General features: G+C 42.9%; 1 protein-coding gene across 12 annotated transcripts in view; it reads right to left on the bottom strand.

The window, feature by feature from the left end:
* The window catches only part of Dlg2 (discs large MAGUK scaffold protein 2), a 1,686,730-nt gene that overhangs the window by 307,787 nt on the left and 1,369,128 nt on the right, over positions 1-9,815 (bottom strand). For all 12 annotated transcript variants that reach the window (XM_026784310.1, XM_026784311.1, XM_026784312.1 and 9 more), the window contains one exon: positions 4,215-4,371. In XM_026784310.1, the coding sequence (XP_026640111.1) occupies positions 4,215-4,371 (157 nt within the window). The remainder of the gene's footprint in view (positions 1-4,214; positions 4,372-9,815) is intronic.

The raw sequence follows: 9,815 nt of genomic DNA, 5'->3' as shown, positions 1-9,815 counted from the left end.
AGGAAAAGTCTATAGTCTTGCATGGTGGAGTTATTCTGGTGTGCATAGTATGCCCTTGATATTTTTATCATTAAAAAGATTTTCCTTTATTAGTATTTTTTAAAGTTATTTATTTAATTTATTTATTTATTTTTGAGCTATACATTTTTCTCCATTCCCCCCCTTTCCTCCCCTCTCCCCCTCTCCCCGTTCCCTTTGACCCCCACGCTCCGAATTTACTCAGGAGATCTTGTCTTCTTCTCCTTCCTGTGTAGATCCATGTATGTCTGTATCTCTGAGGGTCCTCTTGGTTGTCTAGGCTTTCTGTCCGCCCTTGGTCTAAAGATTATCATCTACCACACAGCTCTCTTCTCTGGGAAGACTGCCCGAGAGTGAAACCTACTCCAACAACTCTTCCCTCCGTCTGAACTGTCTAGGTTATTGTTAACATGAATAATTTGAAAACTAATCTTACGTGACTCAGTGTCATGTATAGAGTTTTTATTTAGCATTGATTGTGAGTCTTTGTTTTGTGTTGTCTGGGAATGCACTCCTTCTTAACGTCTAGTTTAAGAGGTGGATGTGAAATCCTCTACCTTGCACCTTGCAAGTTCATAATTCTAATTTGTAGCTTCCTTCCCATCCTTTATATCAGCGGAGTCTATCAAGGTCTCTTTTTTCTCTATAGTTACCCAATAAAACTAGAATACTTAACTTGAAGTTAGACACTTGCTACTGAAAGTTAAATAAACTCAAATAAGCTAAAAAGAAAAAAAAATGTTCCCTCTTCCCTTTCAATGGGTAATAATTTCCAGATAATAATTTTTGGCATCTAATGCTTTTGCAGATGTTGTATATAATAAAAGGTATGCTCTCAGAAATCCAGAGACTGTCATGTCTCATGAATTCTAATTTTCAAGACAGTTCCATAGTTCCACGGTTCATTCCTTACTTGATTTGTGGTCCTAAAATTAATATTTAATTTGATAATCTATCTTTAAAGGCATGATAATTTTGAGTTTTTTCCTTTTGAGTCATACACAATCCTTAGCCTCTGTATTTTGTCACATTGTATAGAAGTCAAAATAAAACCCTTGGCTTTCTAGGTTTCCTAACTTTGCAGAAGTAGAGAATCTGATATCACTTTCATGATATCATCCTTAATCTGAGTATAATAACATTTAGTGTGGTCATTTGATAAATTAGTTGTAAATACTGCTAAAAAGCACCGCATGTATTAGTGCGTTAGAGCTTCTGACCACAGCATGGGTTCAGAGCCATGAGCATCAAGAGAATGGCTGTATTCTTCAGGCGGAATGCTGAGATTGCTGTGTGGAGAGAGGACTTGGGCTTTGGGTCAAGAGGAGTTAGTCTGAGTCCAGCTACACAGTCGGTAGTGATGGAGCTGCGGGGAAGTCATTTGTCTTCCTGGAATCCCCATTCCAGTGTGGAGAGTTGAAGAAACAGGACCTTATCATGAGAGTCGGCATCTCCTTAGGGACAGACATGGCTAAATTCAGGTAAAAGTGCTTCTATCTGTGCTGTGTGAGAATGTGCTGTGACCGTGTGAGTGTTGACCACGAGGAGATGACAGGATGGCCACCCAGAGATAAATTTCCTTGTTTGTCTACTTAAGGTTTCTGTCTACTTACAGGGGATTTCAGAATCAGCTCCAATGACTTCTTTTGGATTGAAAGCATTTTAGCATTGAGCAGATGCTATGAAAGTCACTGTACTAAATGTTGAGAATACAAACTGCTTTAAGATAGGAAATTTTCTTTCAGAAATCTTACCAGGTAGTAAAGAAAGAGACATGCTCACAATATAGGCGATAAGGCTGAAGAGCTGCCTGGTATATATTGTATGTCACTTAAGTGTCAAAGACACAGCTCAGCCCTTGAATGACACAAAAAGGCCCTGGCATGAGATCTTACATCTCATCTCTCAGACTGGGCATCCACTGAGCTGCAGGCTCTTGGATGGCAGAGGTCTGCTGCATTGCAGGAGAATCATAATGATCACATATAAGGTCAGGCCATCCATGCAGGCTTCTGGGACTCTCTGTATTCAGGTCAACTGCAGTGTACTTTTCAGGGAAATTGTGTGCACGTGTGTGTGTGTGTGTGTGTGTGAGAGAGAGAGAGAGAGAGAGAGAGAGAGAGAGAGAGAGAGACAGAGACAGAGAGAGACAGAGAGAGACAGAGAGAGACAGAGAGAAAGAGAGAGAGAAGAGTATAAGATAGGGATAGAGAAAGAGAGAGGTAGCAACAGAATGGAAGGAGAGGAATTTGCTTTTTTTGCTTAAGGGAATAGAATAAAAGCTAACAAATTAAGGTGTCTTGGAACCTTATCTATAAATCACAGCTATAAAATGGAAACATTTTTTTTCCTGAGTACACAATGAGAACAAAAAGCTATGTGCTTTTATTGAATTATGAACAGTAATCTTCTATAAGAGCTAGAATCCTTATGTAATTCTCTATTGTTTACATTATTACCAAAAACTCTAATACGACTGTGAACATTCACAATGGATTTAACTATCCTCTGCACCAGGGAGGGTGCTTTATGTTGTGGAGACAGTCTGTAAGTACATGAACACACACAAGAGAGTAAAAGGAAGCAAGAAAAAAATGGAAACCACAGAAGGGAGGGGGCAAGAAAGGAGAGGGCAAGCAGAACTGCACATTCACTTCGAAATCTTACTTGTATTTTTGATAGGTAGGAAATTAACTGTATGAATTAACTTGCTAAATTTCGATGTTACTCAGTATTAGCGAGCCTGACTCTCTCATGTAAACATGGGGAGATAACCTGTGTGAGACCTGAAAATAAATTTTATAGTTATTAAAGAAAAATAAAATCTCTAAATCTATGATATAGCACAGTACCTTAAAGTTAATACTGTATGTACTGTATTTTTATTTCTTTTCATAGTGTGTAGTCTGTGTGTGTAGACCAGAGGTTGACGTTGGCTGTTTTTCTGCTGTCGGACAATGGTTTTACCCTGTAAAGATTTGTTTTTTGGATTTGTTTAATAAAATGCTGAATGGTCAGTAGCCAGGCAGGAAGTATAGGAGGGGTGACCAGTCAGGAAGTAGAGGCAGGGCAATGAGAATAGGAGAATTCTGGGAAGAGGAAAGCTCAGTCTGCAGTTGCCACCCAGACACAGAAGAAGCCAGACACAGACCAAGCAAGATGTGACTGCCTCACTGAAAAAGGTACCAAGCCACGTGGCTAACACAGACAAGAATTATGGGCTAATCTAAGTTATAAGAGTTAATAAGAAGCCGGAGCTACTAGGCCAAGCAGTTTATGATTAATGTAGACCTCTGTGTGTTTATTTGGCCTAAATGGCTGTGGGATCTGGTGGGACGGTTACCTCCGACAACAGTTTTTCTTTGTCATTCTCCTCAAAGATCTTCCTCTCTCCATTTCTGCATCACTGGGATTATAGGTGTGTACTACTTTCTTTTTATAAGTGCTGGGGACTGAACTCAGGTCCTGAATCTTACAGACTGAGCCGTTTATCTAGCCTGTTTACGTTTTTTTTTTAAATGTGTTAGATGTACTATAAGTGTGTTCTAAGTAGTTACACCACATACAGAATACTAGGAGCAATGATTAGAGATGATGGATTTATCCATCGTGGTACCCTGTGGTAAGAGATTCAAGAAAACACATATTCTTCTAAAAACATTCAGGTGTATATACTAAAGAGGTACAGGTTTTTGTTTATCAGATGCCTTAGTAAAATGACCTTGAACTTCATTACTAAAATTAGCAGCAAATAATAGATGCGTAGAAAGTTTTTACTGGTAATTCTTCTTTACATTTTTGGTTGCTGTTGCTGATAATTCTTGGACGTAGGTGAATGCTGCCCACTGCCCCCCATCACCATCACCACACCCTGTCGCACCCTCTTACGTGTTTTCTCACATACGTATGTGCACCAAACTATATTGCAAAACTGAAGTTTGAGGAATGTGGTCACAAGTTCTTGGGAGGTTGTCTTTCAATAAGTAAACAATATACCATTTTAATAAGGTCTGCTTCTCAATATTCTACTGCACACAGATACATATGACCATCTAAAAGAGGACGCTAGAACCTCCACCTTTATCCAAGAGGAGTAAAGTCACCATCATCAAGGACCTCTGGACCACCTAAGTGGCAGTGCGCTCATTGGTGCTAGGTGTGGATGGAAAGAGAGAACATGAAGGAGACATACTCACCGATAAGATCTGGTCTCCTCTCTGGAGCTCCCCACTCAGGTCTGCTGGTCCACCGGCCAGAATGAAGGATACAAAAATACCTTCTCCATCTTCCCCGCCCACAATGTTGAAGCCCAGGCCAGTGGAGCCTTTGTGAAGGACTACCTTGCGGGGCTCCCTGTAGAAACAAACGGAGAACACAGCTCACAGGGTGACCCTGCTCAGATCCCGCTCTCTTTTACTATTGTGAGACTATGTGGTTCCAGCTGTTCACCATCTGCTACAACGACAGTGGCTTCCCATGGTAAGGATGCACTTGCAGATGACGAAAAGACCTAAGCCGGCAGATATCTGAGTTCTCCATCAGCATCTCATGCAACACCATTCCTGAAGTACCTTCAAGCAGCGTTTCTTCCACTTTTCTCTTTGAAAGTATCTGTAATTGTATTGACCATACAGTACTCAGTAGACTGGCAAGGCCAAGAAATAAAGGAGAGATGATGAGAAGAGAGGTACCAATCAGACCGAATCTTGTCGGTGGTGGAATGCCCCGGAATTTCTGAAGCAGCAAGGCTGTTTCAGTGAAGAAGATGAAGAAGTGTCCATGAACACTGTTGAGCTGCAGACTTGATGGGAGGCAGGAAGACCAGCTCAAATGCATAAAGCAGGGACAGGAGGAGGGCTGAGCACAGTGGGGATGCAAATGAGTGACGGAGGAGAGAGGAACTTGAAGAAAGGTGTGGTGGGGCATCGGGGAAGGGGAGAGGGCTACTAAGTAACTGTCAGAAAGAGAAGTCACGGGCTGCAGGCGTGAGGGGATGATAATGAGGCCTTTCCTGTTCCAGCTAATAGTCACACAGCCCTGTGGAGACACTCTGCAGCAGATGGAGACACACGAGAATTGAGGGTCCTGGAAAAACCAAGAACCAAAACCAACCAAACAACAACAACAACAACAACAACAACAACAACAGAAACCCCAGTAAGACAAAACAAAACACCTGAGTTAAAGAACACACAGGTCCATCCATTTCCCCCTCCCTTGTATACATTAGTGTTCATGTGACATACACGCCTGTGGAGGCTGGAGGTGGTGGACTTCAGGTGACAGTCCCAAGGGCGCTGTCCGCTTCCTGAGGTAGTACTTCTCACTGACCTTGAAATCAATGGTTAGGTTAAGCTGACTGGCTAGCTCCAGGGATTCACCTGTTTTCTGCCTCTAATAGTGAGACTATTAGAGTCTTGTTCCTGCCATCGTTCCTGAATATTTTTGTGGCTCCTGGGGTTTGAACTCATGTCAGGTGCTTACTTGGCAAAGACTTTCGCAATCAAGTAATTTCTCCGGCTCCTAATTCAATTTCCTTTAAAAATTATTCTTATTATTTTATTGTGTACGTGTGCCTGTGTGTTCCAGAGGCCAGCTTTCGGGAGCTGGTTCTTTCATTTCTCTATGGGTTCTAAGGGTCAGCCTCCCATCATCAGGCTAGTGCTGTTACTTTTTTTTTTTTTTTAGTTTTTTGAGACAAGGTTTCTCTGTGTGGCTTTGGAGCCTGTCCTAGAACCCGCTCTGTAGACCAGGCTGGCCTCGAACTACAGAGACCCCCCTCTCTGCCTCCGCCTCCCTAGCGCTGGTAACTTTTAACAGCTGAGTCATCTCACCAGCTCTTTATTCAATTTTTCTTAGCAGCAACTAAAAAAAAAAAATAAATTGTGTTTTGTCAGCCAAGGAACCTTCCTGACATCTACCTTTCTCCTCTAAGTATCTCAGTTCCAATACTAAAGTTCTTTTATTTTCCTCTCAATGATATATGTCTAGTCAAGACCATCCCATATGTTGTTATGCTAATAATAAGGCAAGTCTGTTTGTAAGCACATTTCCATGCTTAAAACGATAGATCTATGTTGAACCTCATTATAAGAATGTACAATGCACATCCCAGCTTAAACCTTAAGTAATATGGTAAATAGGGCTATGTTGTCAAAGGAAAATCGACACATAGTTAATTCACTATATTCTATATTGGATAGGCACTAACTAACTGCACCAGGACTTTTTCTAGGTGGGTTGGTCATCAAAATGTTTTCAAAAATACATGAAATATTCGTGTCCTGGTGAATTTGCATTCTGATAATAAGCCACAGACCCAGCAAATGAATTATTCTTTGTTATGTTAGAAATCAGTATTTGGAGAAAAAGAGAAAGCAGAACAATATCCGGTGATGGGTTCTCAGCCTAGGCTGTGCAGGCTGGGCAGGAAATGTTTGAAAAGGGTAGTCATGCAGGTACCCAAATGTACGCACTGCAGCTTGAAGAGGTACTGACAATACCCAGACCTTAGTGTGTGTGGATTCTGATGTCAAAGAAGAACCAGGACACCAACACGATGAGCTACGATAACGGCTCCAAAAATTCTTGTCAGTCAATTCCAGTGTCATCGAGTGTTGGCAAGTGTTGGCTGTCTTTTCTCATTGGAGGCTCCCGGGGTTTAGCGGGCTAAGACATTTTTGGTAATAAGCTGTCAGGTGCTAGAGCCTGTCTAATGTTTTCTGTAGGGAGCTGATCTGTTTAAACCCAGGTGCGTGCTCATGTAGAACGATGTTTCCCCCACGGAGCATTTTCCCCCACGCCAGCTGGGGAGTCTGAGATTTAGCTCCCTACCAGAGAGGGGAGCAGCGGAGAATTTCAGCGATTTGGCCTTCTCTCGCATATGTAACAGGAGTGCAGAATTTCGGGGTGGTGGCGACCTCACGTATCCTTCACTGGAGTGTGGACTGGAGCCCAGGGATTGTATGAAGTTGCGATAGCAGCTCAGTTTCCGTGGGGGTGCTGCTGACCCTACCAGACAGGCCAAGGTTTCAAGACCTGCTGGTTACTTTTACTATTTCTGTGAGAAACTACTATGACCAAAATATACTCAGGGAAGGGAGGGTTTTTTTTCAGCTTATAGTTCTAATGGGGTAGAATCCACGATGATAGGGAAGGCATGGTAGCCAGAGACAAAAGGACCACATTTTTATCCACACACAAGGAGCAGCAAGCAGAATTATAAAACCTAAAGCCTGGCCCCAGTGACATAATTCCTCTCTCAAGTCCCTACTTCTTAGAGGTTCCTTTGAAGTGGCCCATCCCCTCTTATACCAGGACTGACCCTAACGAGGCCGGTTGTCCGTCGCTCCCTCTCCCCCTGCCAGGGCCCCATTTGCTAAGACCCTTGCCCCCCCCCCCTGTATTACTCCACCATCCTATGTTGACTCTCCAGTCTGGTAGTCAGTCAGGGTCCTACCCAGCCACAAGCTGGAACTGTTCTTGCTGTTTTCAGTCAAACAGACAACCCCTGACACAGGAAACAGACCCCTGAAACTGTAAACACAGTTGCTGACCAGATGTCATGAGCCAATCATAAGATGATTCTGTACCAGTAAGGGTCTGTGCCCAATCACTTTAAAGTACATTTAACCACAGCTGTAATTTTCCTAATCCCGCGTAAAAGGAGCCTGTGAGCTTTCCTTGGGGTCACCATTTGCCACCATTATCAGATGGTTGACCCCTGCATGCTGGAGTTTTTTTATTAAACATTCTTGCTGATTGCATACGTGACTGTCGGTCTTTAATGGGACTGTTGGCGGGCCCTAACATCTACTACCTCTCCAATCAGCATCACCACAAGGTACTTAGCACTCAACTACATGAGCCTATGGGCGACACACAAATGTAGTATGACTTTCCTCTTCCCCTTTCTGCCGCACTGATGCTGATCTGGGTAAAAGCTCAGTTCTCATTCTGTCTGTTCAGTGGAAGAAGTAAGTAGATAGCTATCTTATAATTGTTTTCCCTGGCTACTTGGCAGAGATATAGAGAAGTTTACCTCTCTGGGAAGACCCATGCTAGCACGGGTCGTCGGTGGGGGGAGACTTCATTCCTTGCACGCTTGCCTACAGCAGGGCTGGAATAGCATTATTAAAACTGTGACAGCATGCACAATAACCACGTATGCTTATGTCAGACAAAATCCTGGCAGTGAGAGGGGAAAGCTGGTACAAAGTCCCATCCTAACCAAAGAGAAGCTGTTTGCGATTGATACCAACTGGGAAAGGGGAGATTAGTTTTCTCTAATAGAGTGATGCTGGGTATTTCCGCTGCATTCCAGGGCCGGCCTCCCGGTCAGGAGAAGTAGGCCAAGACAAAATGGACTCTTTGTTTTTTGTTGTTGTTATTATTTGGTGGTTTTTGTCTGTTTAGTCTGAACCTAGTGTTTGTTTTTTTTGTTTCATTTTTATTGTTGGTTGAGCAAGGGGGGTGCAGGGGAGAAGAGAGAGAACATGAAGTTGGGTGTTGTGCAGCAGTTTCCTCTGAGATGGAAACAGTTCATACTAGAGAGAAGCTGCTTAAAACTTAAAGTAAACAACTCAAAACAGCTTCAGGAAGTCCCTGAAACTGACCAGATGCACTAGGCCTATTCTTCCCACAAGCAAACAATAAAGACCGAGAGAGCCTCTGAACAAGATAGGCTGCTACAAAGACTAATCAGACTGGCTGGCTGAAGACGCAGAAACCTGCCGAGGGGCCTGGAAGAGGATTAGGTCAACTGAGGTACCTGGAAAGAACATTCTCCAGTCTGTGGAGCGGCCAAAGGTTCTGTAGTGTGCTCCAGGTTCTCAGCGTTTGTGAGCTGTTACCCAGTCTGGGAAGGGCTTTGGTGATTCAAGTGCTGAATTACTTCTGCTCCTGGAAATAACCCATTACCCACACTCCTGTAAGCAATCCCAACAAAACTCATTGGTCCACCAAGGTGGACTGTGGTGGTATCTCTACTTTGGTCTACTGTGGGCTTCCTGTCTGGGGGTAGTGGATGGCTATGCCGTGTCTTTCCAGGAAACGTCTTGACATACAATAGGTGGGTAGGGAGATGGGGAGGATTTGGTAGAACTAGGGTAGGATAAAGGATGTGATAAAAATATATTGTATGAAATGTTTATAAAAATAAAAGAATTCTCTGCTTTTTTTTCCCCCCTTGGGAACTCATCCTTCACCCAGACACTAGTCTGGAGACAAAGGGTTGACTTTAGGGTTTTGGCTTGTTTGTGCCTGTTGGCAGATGAAGAATGCAGCCTTCTCCAGTGTCTTTCCATTGTATATAAGATACAAAAAAAAAAAAAAGGAAGTTCTAGGAACTCATTCCTGCCCTTTCATGCCTTCTGTGAGACAGTTTGCTTCTTCTTCAGATGGTTTTCTAGCTTTTGGAGATTTCCAGTTTGCAGGGTTTTTTTATGTTCAAAGTTTTTTTTTTTAAATGTTTATCTGTTAAAGAAGAGGGATGACTAGCAAGGAGTGGACAGGCACAAGTGCCATCTAGTCCTTGGACAGACTGTGCGTTGCATGTGTGACAGGAGCTTAGCACTGCAGGGTGGTGGCTAGCTTACAGGTACTTCCTCAGAATGTGTACTGGGGCCCAGGCGTCAGCACTTCCTTAGCTCAGCAAGAGACTCAACAGTGAGGAGAAATACAGGAAATGGCTATTGAGACAATACACAAACTCCCGCAGTGATGGAGGCCTGCACTTCAGATTATGATTATTTATGCAAATGTATTTCCCTCTTTCTAGGACTTTTTTTTTTTTTTTT

Source organism: Microtus ochrogaster, chromosome 22 (assembly GCF_000317375.1).
Source record: "Microtus ochrogaster isolate Prairie Vole_2 chromosome 22, MicOch1.0, whole genome shotgun sequence".
Taxonomy (NCBI): Eukaryota; Metazoa; Chordata; class Mammalia; order Rodentia; family Cricetidae; genus Microtus; species Microtus ochrogaster.
The sequence above is the reverse complement of the archived record's forward strand: the minus strand, read 5'-3'. Positions and strand labels throughout refer to the sequence as shown.